Raw genomic sequence first — 19,385 nt, forward strand, 5'->3', positions numbered from 1 at the left:
TTAAATAATATTATGCGCTTATAGGGCTAACACATGTTGTACGTAACAGTTACATAATTTGTTGGGAAATTATAATACTGACATAAATTAATGTTAATATTACTGTTTGTGCTCTGCAGGTTGTCGTTTATTTTAATTTTGACAATCGCTTATATTTTCTATAACAATTAATTATATAACTTTTTAATGTTTCTAAGCTCAATCCACCTCCGTTTATATTTGTAAGTAGAATTCTGTTCTAGAAAAAGAAAGAGGGAGGAAAACATTATTATCGCCAGTTGAAAGGAATAATATATTGGAGTTGAATTTCTGATAAGGGTGTCTCATATTATATTCTACCTCCTCCCATGCACATTTCATTTGATGTATTTGCTTACTTCTCGGTAAACACTAACAAGATCTCGACCAAGCCAGAAAAATACAGCTACAATTAATCGGTTACAATCACCGTAAGATGGTCGCCTGTACGTTACTGGGTGGTACAAGAAAAGATGGTCCTTCTTGACGTCGACACCGAAATGTTGCGATCGATAAGAACTGCATTATTATTTTACCAAAGCGCGACAATCTGTTATTTTATCTCTGTATTAATTGCTTTATCGAAACTCTTTATCGTCGCCGACACGAGGACCACCGGGATGCTTCTTTATGCCACCCTATATAAATTATATACAATGAACAGGGCAGTGATATGTATTTACATATCCTTGCCGTTCACTATTTTCTATGATATTCGCTGCTCGCAATTTTATCTATGGATTCGAGCTAGGATTTGTTCCTCGAATAAACTTCAACGTTCGATTTATCATTTAATTATCGTCTCGACATTCTACTTTATTTCTCAAAAAGAAAACATCGACAAAATGTATTTAACAACGGTTACAGTCGTTCTCGTTAAACAAGAGGCGCGATTGCTCTCGCCATCATTCTGTACAATATATCTTGCAACGTCTCTGTTTAAAAGACGCATCTAGCTAATCGATCTGGCGAATTGCGAAAAAGTACACGAATTCAATATTCACTGTCACGTCGGCCTATTGGAATATACAACATTTCGGTCTTGATAAAAGAACAGGAAATAATTCGACCGCTGCAAATTCATTATAATCGAAAATAATTGAGAAAATTTAATTTACAATTATTCAAGTTAAAAAAAAGAACCAAGATTTATTTCCTCTTTTTTTTATTGATTTTACGAACATAATAAGCGCATAAATTACATAATATCGCACGTTTGTTATAAAAAAAGAAATTTTAATCATAAAAAGTTTCTTGGAGAAAAGTAGATAAAATTTTTTAAACGTATTTAAAAATTTTGAATGTCTTCGTGAAAAAATTTTGGTGTTCTCTCGAATGAACGTGAAAGAATTTGATTAAAATCATTTGTAAGAAGAGCTCTCGTTCCTCTAAAAAAAAAAAAAAAATAAGATAAAAGACAAAATAAATATTAAATTAGATACGAAGCGACTATCGAAATGTTTCTCTTTTTTAATCGAAATTAAATGTGCAATTATTAGCTTTTGATTGCTATATGCGTATATATGATTATCCAATTTCTCCGCTAGAAAATAACAATTAAAAATAATCTCTCTTTATACGTACAGCGACTTTATTTATATACCGCGTTATCCTACAAAGTTAATTTATATTTTGAGGAGTGAAAGCTGCCTTCCTCTAATTCACAGTAAGAAAGACGCAAACGATAACGAAGGTTCTCTTATTTTCAACACTTTAATCACGCGAAATTTGATTTGATTATAATTAAAACGTTTCATCGAATATTGAATGTAGCGAATTAATTGATAACGTGGACTTCCTTCATCTTTTGCAATATAAAGCAATAGAGAATTATAACTCTATAAACAACTCTATAAAGAAGATTTTTAATGTTGTAATAAATACAAATTATAAGAAAGTAATATTTAAATTATTTACAATATTATTAATATTATAAAAAGATAATATATTAATAATACAATATATAATAGAAATATATATTATCTTCTTTTTATAATACAATATTATATAAAAAGATATTAATAATACATTATTTTATTTCATAAAAGCTTATGTAAGCTTATAAGCAATTTCCTTTTTCATTCTAGATTTCATCTCTATATTTGACTTGTAATTAAAAATCACCACGCAGAGAGAGAAGGACTGTGTTTGTAAGTGTACCATATTTTATTTTCCTTGTAAAACAGTAATCTTAACTGCTTTATAAAGAAAAAGATAGGAAGAATTGACAAGTCGTGCGTCACGAGCACGATAAACCATAAATAAAATATTCATTGGTGAAAGATCAGAGATCTCCCAATCATTTGCGTAATTCTTCCGCGCGATTTATGTGGAGCATCTTTAGAAAAATAAAGGAAAACGCGAATCGTCACGTTCGTTTGCTTTAAAATGGGCATTAACCTTGCGGCTAGTTAGTAAATTACGCACGATTATATTTCCTCGCACGACGTATTAATAGAATCGATTAAATCTATGACGTGTCTACTATCCAGAAATAGTTATTTTGTAATAATAATAATTACTCTTTTTTTATAGTCTATCAAAATATTCATCACAGTGCTACGGACACAAAGATTGTGTTCTGGTTTATGTATATATACATATATATGTGTAAATAATCATTTTTTTTACTCCCGGGAAAAACCGACGAGTTCCGGTCGCTCGCGTTCATTTTTGCATTTCGAATCGCAAGGAAGAAAAAGAAACAAATCACAATCACGCAAATCACAAAAATCACATTTCGTTTTCCGGGAAAAGAATTTTGATTTCTTTCTCTCTCGGGCTTATCTTTTCTGCTCAGAAATTACAATGATTCGCTGTAGAACCACGAAATAACGCATGAATAACTTTGTACTTTCATTGCACATATCATATTCAATCACAACACGTTTTGATATTTCTCGATTTTATCTTCCATAGGAATGCGAGACCGAATTCGTCGACGTTTTTCCACGCTCATATCACTTTTTTTTTTCGTTTAAACGTAGAGTGCTACACACACAATGGCAGTATATATATCATCCTGCTTAAAAACTCTTACTCAACTTACTCTCTACGCGTGACTATATTTACAGCAATAAGTTGAGAAAAATGGCCTCTCAACGAGATCGTCCAGCTTGCGATAAACTCCATAAATAAAATGGTTGCCAGCATGCACTATAGCAATAATTACAATAGATGCATAGGACAAAGAAAGTAACTCGAATTCCTAATGCGAATTTCAAGTCGATTGATTTTTCATTTTCATGATTATTGGGCACTAGATTGAAAATAGAAAGATTAACCGATTTAATTCAATAGAATTTTCAAATTATATAAATATAATATGTATATATATAAATATATATATTACTATTATATAATACAGAAACAAATTTAAAACGAAAAACAGCATGAACTTATCCTATTGTATTTATATGCAGCATTCTATACTGCAAGCACGAATCACGGATCAAAATGAGACTGGGAGTGTAATCGCAATATTCGAGTCAATTTTACAAACCATTCGTGTTGAAATTGTCATATACAAAAGTTAATTCTATATCGGGCAACGCAAAAGGCCCGAACTAATAATTTTGTAAAAAAGAAAGAAAAAAGAAATATATTGCGAATATAAATTATTATTCCAACATGAGCGGTTAAATTCATTCGTAATCTTTCGAATTTTTCTCATATTCTCGCGCTTTTTCGATTCTCAATCTCTCTTAACCCTTTGCGATCTAAAATAATTTATAAAAGAAATAATGTTCCGTAATAATTTTGAAATCTACATTTTTATCATCGTAATATCATTATAATATAATTGATTAACACATAATAACTTATATCCACAGAAGATACAAATTATTATGTCAGTTATCAAGTCAGAGAAATTAATTATATAATAAATTATAACATATTCAGATTATTTTTCCCATTAGCTAAAAAAAAAAAATTGTAATTGTCTATCTCGCAAAGGGTTAAAAGAATAAAAATTGATTTCTAATTTGATCTTATTCGATCGTTTGTCGATCACAGTTCGACTTGAAAGGGACTGGGCGGGCGGAACGATTGGCAGCAGCCCCATGGAAAGTACCACGTGGCTCAGCACCTTGGCGAAAATTTTGGATTTGTAGGACCGTGGATGTAACTCCTGAGTTCTTTCGGCGGTTCCGAGCCCAAGTCCGACGCCGTGTCCACGTCTGACTTCCGACAGATAATCATACGTATGTCCGTATGCAGGTAAATTCGACCTGATTTGCTGGACATAAATCTAGAAGAAAAGTTTATACGTGCGTCTGTTATTTCTTCCAGTCTATTTCTAGCACTAAAGCCGACTTCACAAAACGTTTCTTAAACATATATATCAATTTTTCAATTCTTTAAAATTTGTAATTGGCGTTTTACATAACGTATAATTTATACATCGGTCCGCAATGGTCCGATTGCTTATATAATTTATTTTTAAAACTATTTAAATATACAAATGGAACATACCTAAGGTGAACGAGGTAGCGTAGTGTTTTGTCCCGCAGTGTTCTTTGACGTAAAAAAGTATGAGATCGCGACGGCATATCGGAAAGATCGTACAATACTACGAACATCTTAACGACTGTACCCAATGGATTCAGAAGAGTCACTTGAATGGTGCCACTTCTTGGTACCTGATAGCCCTTTTTCTCAAGATTAATATGAGCCTGTAAAATAATAGCATGAATCATCATTACGAATATGAAAGAAAAATAGGGATCTTTGAGAGGATAATATCTCTTTATCGAATAATTACTCAGCCATTGGTAATTTGTATCGGTGAATTATTCAGGATACACATTGCAATCGATTGTTTGAAAAAGTACGTACAAGGTATGGTGTGGAGACTTTATCATTGTCACCGAGCGTATAGAAAAACACAGTGACTGGAAGTTTCTGGTGTTTCGGGCAGAAGGAACCGCTAGCCCCGAGTTCCGCTGTGAAACCGTGAACCGTGGACACCGGTTCGAGTCTACCGTTCAACGCCGATTCCTCGAAGCTGCCTAGAAGAGCATGACTCTGTGGTCGGTGGCGGGAGCTAGACCGTCTTTTGGGTGTCTCTTCGCCTTCACCAGCGGTTTCTGCGTCGCGATCGGTTTCTTCCAGCGAGACTGCACCCGGACTCGGCGGTGTATTTAATTCAAACAACGCGCTAAAAATGCGAAATGTCACTTTAGAGAAAAAAAAAACTGTGCCGATATCAACTTGACGGCATCAGTAAAAAACACTGTAACTAATCTTGGATACTTTCAATTACACAATTACTTTCCATCTTATATATTATTATATATTATTACCAATGTATCTCGAAAAAGTATGTAATATTTTATTTCTGCTATTACTGCCAGACAAAAAACTTTCAAGAAGAAAATTATTGCACAAATAATTCTTCTAAAAACTTATAATTTTATAATATTATAAATTATAATGCTATTCACTGATGCCGCTCAACTGTATCGTTTTTCGATACGTACTTTCTTTTAGAGGAAACGGAATTCAAACTGCTGTCGTAATCGAAACAACAGCTGCCTCTCCTCAATGGCGCTGGACTAGAGGTCAACGGCAAGCCAGTCCTGCTATGGAATACCATCGACGCCGCATTTTCCAAGGATCTGCGGAATCTCTCCTGTTCGAGCGCAGACGGCACATTCTTATCGACAGCCTCGTCGTCTCCTGTCTCCGCGATACTGTCATTGTAATTGTTGCTTCGTAGCTTGGAAGACGAATGTCCGCTCTGCGGAATAGTTGGAGTTATCAAATTGCTCTTCTGAAGAGCAGCTATGTCTTTTGTAATCTCGTCCTGCTCTTTATTCGTAAAAGATTCTTCGAGCCGCCTGTCGCAATGATTCTGCTGGTTGTTTAGGCCCTCGGAATCGCATTCGCGATCATTATTATTTGTACTATGTATATTGCGTGGCTTTTGATGTGCGTCTTTTGTACTGAATATCGCAGCATCCTCTTTTTCCTCGGTAGCCTCTGAGAAATTAGCGAAGTCGATTCGCCGTTTCGTCTTGCTGTACCTTGCACTATGTAGATTCGGTTGTTCGTTGTTATAGCGAAATGATGCCGTAGTAAAGCGTTGCTGCAGTGTCGAATTCGGCGAGGTCTCCGACGATGAGGAACTCTCGTCCGCTATCAAAGCAATTCTCTTAATATCCACTTCTTTCTTGAATATCTGCCGTAACCGATGGAATCTCTTATTCAGTGGCAAGGATTTCTCGTCATTGGACGAAATGGTTCTATGGTCCTGCTGATCAAGCTTTTCAGTGCTCGAAAGGTGAGAATCGTCGTCGCTACTGTCATCGTCAATGGTAGTCGTCGACCTCGGTCTGGTCCCGTTTGGTGAAATATCTGACAAGTCCTTTCGGTCCTTGCTAGTTCGCAGAATGGCTCCGAGCAGCACGTCAGCTTTAGTGGAAACATTTCGCAAACGATTCGCATCCTCGTTCGTATGTATTTTCGCATGCGAATCCTCATTTAATTTGTTGGTTCCTTCGGCAAGTTTTGAACGTGCAGGCTGATAAACATTCTTGTCGTAATAGACTCGGTCTAGAGTGCTTGAATGTTCTTCTGGTACCTGATGATTTGTCTTTTTGCACAACCCACGGCTGCAATCCTCGCAAGATTTAAGTGTACAAACTGGAACTGTTCCAGGATTTATTGAATTACTCCGAACTATCCCTTCCTCCCAACATTTTGTTGTAATTTTCTCTGTCATATCATCATTGACCCTTTCAGATCGCTCTCCGCGTTTTCTCACATTTTTAACAGTAGCTCTTCTACGTCCCGAAGGTGTTCTCGCTCGCAATACCGCTAACACTTCGTCGACCTCCCGTTGACTCAATTCGAGATTGCAATTCTTGAACTTGATTTCGTTTGTACCTTGCTGCCCGATTGAATGTTCCAACTTGCTTTCGTTCTTCATTTTGTTGTTATCAACATAGCTCTTCGTTGCCGCAACACCCAAGACTCTTCCAGGTACTTTGCTGAACCAATCCAGAAACCCTCCTTCTTCTCTCTTTTCTTTCTCATCTGGCACCGATAGTTTCCACATTAATTGATTTAAATCTGGCTTTCCAGTTTTTTTCTGACTACTTTTAATGGTACTTTCTTCCTTATTAATCTCTAATGCGTCTTGACCGGCCGATACTTGCGCCTCTGCGACAATTTTATTTTTCGGACAACTTTGATGTACGATGCAAGCAGAATTGTCTAGCGTTTTTTGCATCCATTTATGCGTCGAAGGTCCCGGATTTGATTCGTGGAAAGGATTGGGCTGAGCGTAGGGATTGATTAGAGCATGATTGGATGTAACAGCTGGCGGCTTGTAATTTTTTTCGGAATCATTAAAACGAGTCTCCTTTGCACTGCGAAAGCTTTGGAACTTACTATTCATATTGCTATTCTGCCAAGAGGAGACGAAGGCCCAACTCGTGGGAGTGAAAGGACTAAGATTGTGCAATATCCCACTACTCTTTGCCGCGGATATGATATCCGAGGAGCTACTGGGCCCTCTTCCAAGATTAGAGTTCTTAACGGAATTATTGTAGCCTTCTTCGATCCGATCAGCGTTCTTTGAATTGGCAATCTCTGCAACTTCTGTCACTGTATGCTTGTAGTATTTCCCTAAATCGCGTTCCAGATCCTCGATCTTTAGATGTACCTTGAAGCAACGTTCGAGATCCGAGTTTCGATTATTGTGAGTTTTCACCTCATTCTTGTTCTCTACTTCTCTATTCTGAAGAATCCTCATGATGCTACGATTGTTTAATGACTCGGTAGAATTTCTCATTAAACTCGAACTGGTGTTGTCCCTTATCTCCTGCACATATTCTTGAACGGACGGCAACGGTACCGGTTGCGAGTTCACACAAGGACTCTCTGCCGGACCACAGGGAAGCGATCGACGACGCTTCCGTTCGCCATTAGATCTAATGGTAGGCGATAGAGGGGATACGTCCTCTTCTTCACAACGACAGTCATGCTTGCCAGATTTGTTACAAGTGGTTTGTAGTCTGTCGTCCACTAGAACTATTAAAAAAAGCGATTTATATTTAATTTATGTTCGAATAAAAATTGTTAAGATAATTATGAATCTCCACAGGTCAATATATTAGTTTCTTACCAGGTAAGACGAGACTCTCTAGATTTTGCGCGCTGCCAGATCCTATCGGGACACTCTTGGTGGGCGTTAACGCCCTCGCGATATCTTCTTCGTCTTTTTCCTTTTTCGGGTGTAACGAACACGTGAGTATGGGTACCTCTTCCATCCGCGGCAGTGCCCACATAGTCACCTAATACAAAAATATGATGCCAATAATTACATTGATTTTAATCTTATCGCTTATACAGTCGATTTGTATATATTTGTGACATTGGCTGTGTTCAGCAGAAAAAGCAGCTTTGCAACTGTTGTAAAATTCTTTAATATGATTGATCTTGCCCTTAGTTTCTCATTAGATCTAAATGTATAAATCAATTATATTCGAGAATTTAATAACAGTTGCAAAGCTGCTTTTTCTGCTGAATGCAACCATAATCTTATAATGTTACGTACCTTGATGGAATTTCCGTCGCCATTACCAGCCAGAGGAAAGGTATGCTCCACCGACGTCTCTCGGAATTTGCTGAGATTATCCTCATTGTGCGATACGATCCGGGTGGCTATGTAGCTCGGCTCCGCGCCGTTGCTGCGTGACCACCACGCTGCAACCTGGCTGAAGTGTAACCGTGAACGCACTGCTTGGTATAATCCTTGAAAATTCATTGGTTCCTGGCTCCTAAAAGCAACCGGATACAGATATATGACATTAAAAAAAGTACTTTTAATAAATTTAGAAATATTACTTAGAGATTTGAAAATCAAATTGAAGAAATGAAGATAATTCGATGAATGAATATTATTACGTTAAAAATGATTTGATATCGAAATTAAAACATCCCGTCGTTCTCGACATGTGTAACTTTTTAGATTCATATTTAGGCTAATTAGTTGACACTATTACCTGTGATTGATATACTTATCTTTATTTCTTCAATTTTATTTCGTAACTAGAATTGTGCTGCAGAACAGAATGAAATAAAGCGCGACTTACTTGCTCGGGACAACGCAGATACACCAATACTCCAGTAACATCTCCGAAGCGCATTTTTGCCATGGTGAAATGGATAAGGACGGCACGGGATATACAGGATATTTGCAAGTGGACTTTGCCAAACCACACGGACAATCGCTGCACAAAAGCACCTCCACGCACAGGTACGATCCAGTAGCGAGGCGTTCCGTGATCTCCTGAATTAGTACTCGATATCGATTGCACTTGAAAAATTAAAGAAAAAAATGTAGACAAAAACGTTTTCATAACAGATAAAAAGATAAATCATCTTGGCTCGTAGCCCTTTTTCTCTATTGCGTTATTTAAATCGTTTTTATTGTCAATCATAGAGAAGAGTTTCTGTGAAAATATATTTTAACATATCAAATAAATAATAAATATACAGTTTTTCCGAAAGTAAATTCCAAATTTTTTTCTGATAAGAAAATCTTACAATTTGTATCTTTGCATTTGTAATCCTTTTTTATAGGCCTTAATTTTTATAAGTACTTTAACGATTATTTCTATTACTTAATTATTAAAAAGCATTAAGAAGTTTGCAACAAATACATATGTTATTTTCTTTTGTAGCATTTCAACATTTTTAACGGTAAAAATTACGATTGTTCCGTTTAATTGGTAAACGAACGAATTTCTTCGACGGCTTTTATATTCCTCTGGCAAAGCTGCGCATAAGTAGGTCGCCTAGGAACAACGGAGAGTAACGGGGACACCATATGTTACGTACCAGATAGTTGGTCTCTTCGCACACGTGGTCGTTTGGAACCGCCTGCATAGGCGGTGCGCAGTGTGGGCCCTCTTTGTAGCCACGCGGAGGGCCCTGGATTCTCCCTTCGCACACAAGGACTCCAAGGGCTCGAAACACACTAAGAACACCACCCCGACCGCCAGCCCCGTTCGGGCTGGAGGTGCCTCCTCCCGTCACCGCACCTAGGCAGTGCATACCTGCAACGTAAGAAGCACCGATGTTGATCACATCCGTGATCCATCACGAAAGAAGGTCTATAGGTTATTCAATAGATATTGAATGCAAAAAATTGAAAAATAATAAAAAATAAACACGAATTTAAAAGTACAGATTAGAAATGAAATTTAGCGATAGATAAAAGAATATAACATTCATAAATTATATTGTATTTTTTTAAAAAGTATTAGAGTCATCTGTATACTGCCACTTGCACCCAATTCCTCCACTGTTTTCTCCCAATTAGAGTCAGGCTGAATTAATTAAATCTCCTTTCTCTATCTAGACTACTCAAGAGTAGTCTTTGTTCAAGCAGAATTTTAATTCGAACGTTGATCATCAAGGTATCCAAAACTAAAAGTTAAACGTATATTTGCAGAAAAAGATGGCAAATTCCTCTGACAAAAAATCCATTCCAAGTTGCTCAAAAGAATTATAACTAAAGGAATGGAAAATCGAGATATAAAAGTTACTCTTATTATAACATTTATGTAACACTTGAAGAAAGGAGTATTATCCGATGTTCATCAGTATATTGAGATTATTTGTAATCAAAATGTGAAAAAAAGAAAACTGATAAATTTAAATGTCAAATAAGTGTGCCAAGTGTGACAACGCCAAAAATGGCACTCTTGCAAAAAAAAAATGGAGTACAAGCACAATAATTTTGATCAAATCTCCAAATGTTCTTGGAAGCTCATCGCTGAGCGATCGGGATCGCTTTCCGATCTCGAAACACGCGTCGCGCGGGCCAACGTGCTCGAGACGGCTCGTAGGAGCCTTCTGGATTTTTGTCGTCCCTTTAAATTTGTTGTTGTGTCACGTCCGCAGGACTGGTTATAGCCACTGCGCGTAGTGCACGTGATGAAAGAAAACAAGGTGCAGTTCGCGGCCTGCCGCGGCGGGTTACAGGTTTCCTGAATGGTTAGTACAATACTGGTAGGGCCAATGCGACTGGCATATCGCCGATTCACAAGTTTTGCTGACGACCGAACAGACGTGTTTAACGCCTTTTTAAGCGACACATTTAAATCGCAGGAAACTACAAACTCAATGAGTTGGAATGCTGCATACAACGAGAAAACGAGATGTTTGTTGCTATCCTAAATCCATCTTCTTATTTTACGAGATTGGTAACTAAAGTAAAAAGCAATAATGTTGATTTCGATGATGTAACACGCAATTAAATAGACAGAACTATTTAATTTATGAGATAACGCAATTGCGTAAATTACGAGTCGAACGACTCGTAGACGTCTCTTTAATAGTGTCCTAAATATCACTATCTCGGTTCCAACTCATTATCGCAATAAGTGACGATTAAGTAACCAAGTTCATCAACGATTGATTATCAATTACGTTTTCATATCGTTCTATCGATAAATAAAATAAGATATATTCTCGCTACAAATATTTGTCAAAATGTATTAACGCACAATCACATTTCATTGTGTTTAGAAAAAAAATACGTTGACACACGCCCAGAGAAAAGTACAATGAAGAAAAGAGCACGAGAACGGAATAATTTCCCGCCCCCTCGGAATCAATCTCTAGCTACGTCCCTGCGCATACACGAGAAATTGTTAACTGAAGCGACAGAAGCCGCCTTCGATTTTCGACGAGCCGCACGTTGTCGGGGAGGCGGACGAAAGGCGATGTCTCGAGCGGGTGAAAGAAAATTATTCAGCGTATCGTGAATGCACGCGATCGAACGGGTCGCGAGAGCGCTTAACGTCGCGTTACATAAACGGAAAGCTAACACACGAGCGGAAACTCGAGGTCTCTTAATATCCACTCTCGCTGCCCACGTTACGTCAGCGAGACACCAGCCAGTCGCTTGCCGTCCGGCTGTCTCGCCGTGATTTTTCGTCTTTTCAGTCTTATCGAACGAAATTCAAGACGATACACGTGGGACGTGCGTTTTCTCTCGACATCCAAACCATGCGCTAGAATTCCCCACGAATGATCAAAAAGCTCACCTGGAAATTCGCTTGGAAACGAGATCCGAATTTTTACAATTATTTCGCAATTAGAAGAAAACTTTAATTTGTTGATACGTCACTCTCGAAATTCTTTAAAGTGAAATCTCGCTTTAAAGAGTGAAAATTGAGTCAGTCTTGAAAAAGAGCGAGATTTCATTCTTCAGAGTGATGCCTGGTTTCTACTTCGGTTTTAATCCTAAAATTCAGCCAATGGAATTAAGATTTCAGTTAGGACCAACTACTGCTTGGTTTATGTTTCGGTCTTAACCCTAAAATCTTAAAATTCAGCGAATAAGGCTGTCAGTCCTAATTGGTCCTAACTGAAATCTGTATTCCATTGATTGAATTTTAAAATTTTAGGGTTAAGACCAAAGCATAAATCAGGCATTAATTTAAAGTTTTAGAGAGCATGTACGTATTTAACGTTTGCGCAATGCAATAATGAATATGAATATCGATGAGAAACGTGGTATTAGCATAAATACGGTGAATAAAAATCGTTTCGCTATCTCATTAGTTTGCAAAGAAAGCTTATCTCGGGAGTTAACGGTGAACAATGGATGGACGTGGGCGACACGACATCCACACCGTTCCTGAGCACGGAGGAGGGGAACCTGGGTGGAGTGAGAGGGGGAAGCGACGGCGTGTATCGATGGCGTCGTCAGCTGAGCGCACCGCTCACAGCTGGGCGCGAGCGACGCTGTCGCCGAACAGCTGATCGCGTCGTCGCGCTGTCAGAACATGGCGAGCCAGCGCACGTTGCGGATCGCCGCGACGAGCGTCCCGTCCATTTTCAGCTCGCGCTGATCACGGACCCATGCGATCCCAGGGCCGTACAGGGGACGAGGATACGTTTCACGCATCGAGGAATTAATATACGTTCGCAGACGCTGCGAGCTCAGCCTCGTTTATGAGTCAGAAGTCTATATGAATCACGCGCGGGTTAGGTCTTAGGTCTTACTTCTGATTCAGGGATCCTATGTAATCCTTCTCCGAAGACGATTATTCAGCCGCGAGAAGCGAAACTCGAGGCTGTGCCTTGAGACTTCGACTAAACAGTTTAATCGAAGTCTAAACTCCCCTCCTCCGAATCGGGATACAACTATCAGACGCAAATAGGCACGATTAGAAAAAAAATGCAAATAGAAAGGATATATTATAGAAATATATCACAAATGTAAGATTAATTCTTAAGACGCATCTGTTGATCGTGTTCTAATTTAAATTGAGACTAATTTTCTTCGTGTTTCTCGGCAGTAGGGATTATCCTTTGAACTATTACCTATTTTGAACGTGCGAGCGATGTTCACGCTTGCAGATGCGGATAACGAAGGCGTTATTAAAGGTTCTCTCGGCTTTATACGAAGACACGTCATACGTAATCATCCCGTCATCTTCATTTATTTCTCTCTGGTCTGCCTGAATGAATAAAGGGTAAGATACAAAGTTTGAAAAAAAAAAAAAAAATAGAGAACGCGACAAAGAGATACGATTTTCTACTGTTGGAAATACGTTATGACGTGTGTATACGAAATTCCTTTTCGATTATTTGAGCTCGCAAGATTTATGTTAATTTAATTTTTTCTACCTTTCTCGATAGAAAAGAAACCAAGTGTGTTAGGTTTGCTTGAAGTAACACGCGGCGTCTACGTCGATCTTGTCCGTTCTTCGACTGGCAAAGGAACGCTTTCAAGACTGCCCAGAAATAAACTCGCTCTTCCATTTACGATGGCGAAACACAGCACTATCGACAAGAATATCGTGCGTATTCGCGGCGCACATTTAACCCTTGAAGATAAAAAAAAACTTGGTCATTATCGCGTTTCCTAAGTTTTGATCTTCGGTATCATATTACAAGAGGAGAAGGTTGAAAATTTTTTCAAACGGGTTTTCTAGATCAAATATTTGAATTTGTAATAACTCGTGATATTTTCAAGATCAACGTTTTCATAAAGTAATGTACACGAAAGTAAGTCTCCATGTAAAAGAAAAAGTGCATTAATCGCCGTTGGCTTGACCTTTAGCTTTAATATCTACGCGTGGTATAGTCAATTAATCGTATTTGTTCACAGCTGCGTTCTACGGCCAGTTTCCTGCTTACGGAATTCAAGTAAAATCGATGTCTTTCAGCTAGGTCACCTAAAAAAAATCCAGAGCACCTATCTACCGGGCGTTCTGCATTTTACGAGCACACGAGAGCTCGAAACTGGGTCGACTGGCCCAAGTAAGGGGGAGCATGGTTTCCGGACGAACCTATATCCCGATTGTCAGAAAGACAAATCTTCGGTAATAACGGTGGTAATTTTTCTTGAAATCTGCAAGGTTTTAGAATTCCAAATGAAATTTTCAATTCTCTTGAGGATTACAGAGAGTAACGTTATTATCGCACGGAATGAGACGACTGTAAAAACTGAATAAAACACAAGACTCGTTTGTGAAAGATCTAAAATATTCAGGCCTACAAAATACAAGACTACAAAACGTAGCATGCCGATTCATATTGACTCGAGTATTTTTATTTAGTAAAAGATTACAGCGACAATCCGTAAAAGATTACGCGGCATCCGTAATATAATAAATACATACGTATGTAAGTGGCGTATTGGATTTGAACGCGAAACTTAAAATAGACATTGTCGATTTCGACTGTTTAGCAATGCAGCGACTTAATAAAAACAAAACACCCGTGCACTGGTGAAAGCGAGTTTCGATGGTTCGGGGGAGAGAAAGGAATCATTGATCTGATTTCTTTAGTAAGAGCAGCTAGATGGTATATTTGTAAGACAATTCACCTTCCGTGAAACATTGCATTCCATACAAGATTAGCTGTATATTGAACATAAATTTTACATTAATGAGTACAAGAAGATACATAAATTTCATTCTGCTTTTACGCTTATCTTAAGCTTTACGTCATGTATAAAAGATTAAACATTACTTCTTTGTGTTTCAGATCCTATTATCTTTCTTGATTAAGCTCGCGGACGGCTCGTCGAAATGTGGAGAACATCTTCGGCTTCGAATAAAGGTTTCTGCCTGTGAAGGCAGGGCAAACCGAGACCGGGGAGGGTAACGAGGTCAACTGGTGGGAAGCAGTGGGTGCAGATCTAGGTTACCTGTATATTATGCAACCAACACTACTGTAATTCCATGATTGCGCGTGGTAACACATGCCTACGTGCGCAGAGTGCGCAGCACGACTACGAAAGTAATTGTATGCGTTTCGATGATACGACGATTATATATTCAGTCGACAACAGAAATATTCACGTCGCCTTAAATCAACCTTTTGCAAAAAGCTCTCCGGCGATCTCTTACTATTTATCGGAGTCAAGGAATCTACTGCAGAATTACAAAGGAGAACGGTAATGATCAATAGTTGAATTATCTAATCTGCAAAGTCCTAGAATTGATCGAGTGCTCTCTCGACAACGTCGATTCGATTGCTCCTTAGCAACAACGCCAGAGGCGAGCAATCGTATCTCTTCAATATTTCACATTGCACATCTCTCTTTCTCTCTTTACACAGTTAAATGTTATATTTCAAATCCACCAACGTTCTTCTTCGTAGAATTTCGCTTGCCAGACAAAGACCTCCGCATTTGCACTCGGCACAATTATTCGACAATTACAAATGCTCCGATATGTGTGTTTTCATGAAAACTGAGAGTTGCCCACAGTGGCTCATAGTGAAAGCAATAACACGACGAAAGGAGGCCAGTGTTTTTGAGGAAGTGGTTTTGGAGTATATCTAATACGTATATATATTTCTGTTCGCTACCGCGCGTCTCCTGATATCGCGGGGCCTTACGTAATGCGTAAAAAGACAGAGGACAAAAGAGAGACAGAGATACCGAGCGCGTTTCCTAGCGCGTGCAGCCTTGCCGAGGGACGACGACGGTGCAACGCGCTGCACCTTCGGGCCGCGGGTCGCCTATAAGCAAACCTCGTATTTATAGGCACTCGCTACCAAGGCCGATTCGCAATTTTAACTCACGTGGACACGCGCGAGACCTCGCGTGACGGTTTTTTTTTCTTCAACGCCCTGAGAACCAACCATTACTTTTATCGACGCTTCGGAAAGGCCCTCTTAAGCAGAAGGTGATACGCCTTAGCTACAGTAAGAATTCTATCGCGTACATTCAGCGGGAAACGTCAAAGTAGAATAACGTTGATTGAGCAAAAAAGAACACGTCGATCGTCAATTAGAATTTACAAACGAAATCAGTAGCGCTAGTCGAAGTTAGATGTATCCATATCCCTATATTTATACACTGGAAAAAAATATACTGAATTTTAATAATTTGTTTGAATAGTGCCAACTAAATATTTACTAAATCTAAAAAGATATATCTATCTATTTGTACCAACCAATGTAAAAACCAATAATTTGATTTAACTATCATTTCTTTCTATTAAGTAAATATTTAGATACTGTAAGTAAACGTTTAGTTAACATTATTTAAATATTTATTAAAGTTACAGGGTTGTCACAAATTCCTAAAATTCTATGATATACTTTTCCCTGATTTCCAGATAAAATTTCGTGATTTTCTCTGATGCTTTTAATAATATTTAAAAATTTTTTGTATTTTCATTCTGAGTTGGAATGTTGGAACCGTCAAATACTTTATTGAGAGCAATTTAACATAGCAATGTTAATTACTATTAATGTTGCTAATACTGTTTGCATTTAATTATTAAGTTAGTAATCCAAAATTGCGTAGGTGTAATGTACGCATATTGAACTTCTCTGAAGCCAGGAATTTAATTTCCAGAAAAATTTGCAAAAATTCCTGAACTTTTTCGTGATTTCTCAGATTTTCAGTTTTGTGGCAACCTTGATTTAGTATACTTTTTTCTCAATGTACAGCTGTAAAGCTATAAAATTGCTGGTGATACATTATTCACGCATAACTTTGTACTTGCGGCTGCACTCACGCAGAGACGTGTGTGAATTTTCGAATGTTTACATAAGTCATCTGATATCTCTCGAATGTACGCGAGATAATAACTCGATGTACAAGTTTATTTTTTAAAGCCGAAGATAATCCAGACTTAGAAGCGGCAAGACTATAACGGATCTCATCTTGCGCTCGATCCTGCCGAATCCTCTTCTCCCTTTCGCGAGGCCGACACTCCACCTTGGGTGAAGAACGATCGGGAGAGCCGAACCGACCGTGCACCGCGGGCGTCACCTTGAATTTTTTTTTTGGGTAGACATCCAAAACAGCTGGGTTCAACGAACGGCTGAGACGACGCCCCCGTTGTTTTGACACGGCTCGCTCCGGGGGAGAGAAAAAGATGCACATTTCTCCTGACTGCGTAGCCATAAAAGCTCAAGAGGCATAAACGCACAAGGCTGGACCTGGCAGCGAGCTGCCGAATTGCAATTTATTTATCAAACAGCTCAGTAAACGATTGCAATTTGAACTTTTTCCATTTGGCTACACTCTAAATTTTTGAGAGTGAAGTTTCACTCCTAAAGAGTGATAGTTGCGCCAGTTCGACAGGAATGAAATTTTCACTCTTAGAGAGTGAAGAATCACTCCAAATGGGAGTCAATTTTCAATCTATGTGGAAAGTGAATAATTTCACTCTCCGAAGGGAGAGATTGAAATTTCACTTTGATAAATGTTACGTTTAGCCTCTCTCTCTCTCCCTACATCTAATCTAAAAATTATTGGTTCATTCTACGTGTTTTTGCACAAAACGAACAAATATGGCAGAAAAGAAGCGTCGCCCTATCTCTGAGATATTAATCATTAAAGTTGACTTTTTAGGTTAGATTGAGAAATTCACTCCTGAAGGAGTAAAGTGAAGTTCACTCCTTCAGGAGTGAATTTCTCAATCTAACCTAAAAAGTCAACTCCTTGCCGGAACTGGCGCAACTATCACTTTTCTTGGAATGAAATTTCACTCCCAAAAATTTAGAGTGTATGGCATGTCGGAAACAAAAAGATCAATCGACGTATATGTTCAATAAAAAATTCTAGCCTAAAATCGTAATATTTTGTTCTCTGACATAATAAATATTTAGAGGATATCATTTCGTTGATTTCTAACACGAGTAAATAAAACAAACTTTTTCTGTTATCCTACAGTCGGTTACAATATATTGTTAAATTTATGATGTCAAATTGTATCTAAATTTGGAGTTATTATTCCTATAGGTTGTCACAATGCTTCTATATTCAATACATAGTTAATTTAACTGAAACATGGAATTAAATAGTGGCGTTAAACAATAGATTTAAACAATTTAACTGAAGAAATATATTAATTTGACTCAGATTTAGTTATTATTTACTAAGTACATACATTAAGATAAATACTATTTATTTTGAAAACTGAGCAACTTGAACAAAGAAAAGGATTGAATACATATGATTGTTTTTTTTAACTATACGTTTAATATTAGAATAATACATTTTAACACACTTGGAAATAAAAATAACATGTCACTTAACTGAAGGAATTGGTTTAGATTAGATTCTTTAATATCTAACAGTGTTTCATAAAATATCATCTCGAGTGCACGTTAATTTTATCAAAATTCTTTATCACGTCCCGAAAAGTAACTCGATTTCAAGTCGACCAAAATAAATCGCCGATATTATGAACCGTTTAATCAAATTGTATTCAGAATAAATTTATTCTCTGAATACTCGTTTAATCAAATCTTGTTTTTTAAATAATTCCTTCAATCTACGTGAACACGATATGACGTAAAGTTTAACAAAACACCCGAGAAGGAATAGGTTTACGTTTCATTAATTTTCAGGTGTCAGCAAACAAAATCAACTTAAAACACACTTACAAAATTTATTCAAGATACCAATTATTCCTTTTACATCAGTGAGAAGCGTACAAAGGCCGTTTGGAAAATTCTATTAAAGATAAAAGGGAGATAACGAACAAAGCTTCGTTTGATTCGTCATTATACAAATGTTCTAGTTCTTCAAAAGCCGCTGACTAAATTCAATTCTCAACGTAACACAAAAAAGAATCGAAGTGTAAGTATTGAGCCGCTGACGCAAGTACGTTTCATGTTCTTCTCACGCTAGAAAAGTGCTATCGTAAGGGTGGAAGGGTTAAAATCCCTCCCCCCCCCTCTCTCTCTCTCTCTCTCTCTCTCTCTGCTTCTCTCGTTCAATTTCTCTACTCGTCATATGAATCCAGTAGAGAAACCAAAGCCGAAGGAGGGCACTGCCGAGGGGACAAATAACAATCAGCCGTCAGGCTAGAGCGACGAGCGGACAAAGGTACCCCCACCTAACTGTCACGAACAGCTGG

At 37.8% G+C, this 19,385-nt stretch overlaps 1 protein-coding gene across 1 annotated transcript in view; it reads right to left on the bottom strand.

Moving 5' to 3' along the window:
- Nucleotides 1-3,966: 3,966 nt before the first annotated feature.
- The window catches only part of atos (atos homolog atossa), a 17,097-nt gene continuing 1,678 nt past the window's right edge, over nucleotides 3,967-19,385 (bottom strand). The window contains exons 2-9 of the mRNA XM_018455446.1: nucleotides 9,871-10,088; nucleotides 9,123-9,346; nucleotides 8,585-8,807; nucleotides 8,153-8,321; nucleotides 5,502-8,058; nucleotides 4,858-5,179; nucleotides 4,495-4,694; nucleotides 3,967-4,270 (exon numbers count right to left, since the gene is read on the bottom strand). Of these exons, the coding sequence (XP_018310948.1) occupies nucleotides 4,102-4,270; nucleotides 4,495-4,694; nucleotides 4,858-5,179; nucleotides 5,502-8,058; nucleotides 8,153-8,321; nucleotides 8,585-8,807; nucleotides 9,123-9,346; nucleotides 9,871-10,086 (4,080 nt within the window). The 5' untranslated portion in view covers nucleotides 10,087-10,088 and the 3' untranslated portion in view covers nucleotides 3,967-4,101. The remainder of the gene's footprint in view (nucleotides 4,271-4,494; nucleotides 4,695-4,857; nucleotides 5,180-5,501; nucleotides 8,059-8,152; nucleotides 8,322-8,584; nucleotides 8,808-9,122; nucleotides 9,347-9,870; nucleotides 10,089-19,385) is intronic.

This window comes from Mycetomoellerius zeteki, unplaced genomic scaffold, assembly GCF_001594055.1.
Source record: "Mycetomoellerius zeteki isolate Tzet28-1 unplaced genomic scaffold, Tzet1.0 scaffold48, whole genome shotgun sequence".
In the NCBI taxonomy this organism is placed as follows: domain Eukaryota; kingdom Metazoa; phylum Arthropoda; class Insecta; order Hymenoptera; family Formicidae; genus Mycetomoellerius; species Mycetomoellerius zeteki.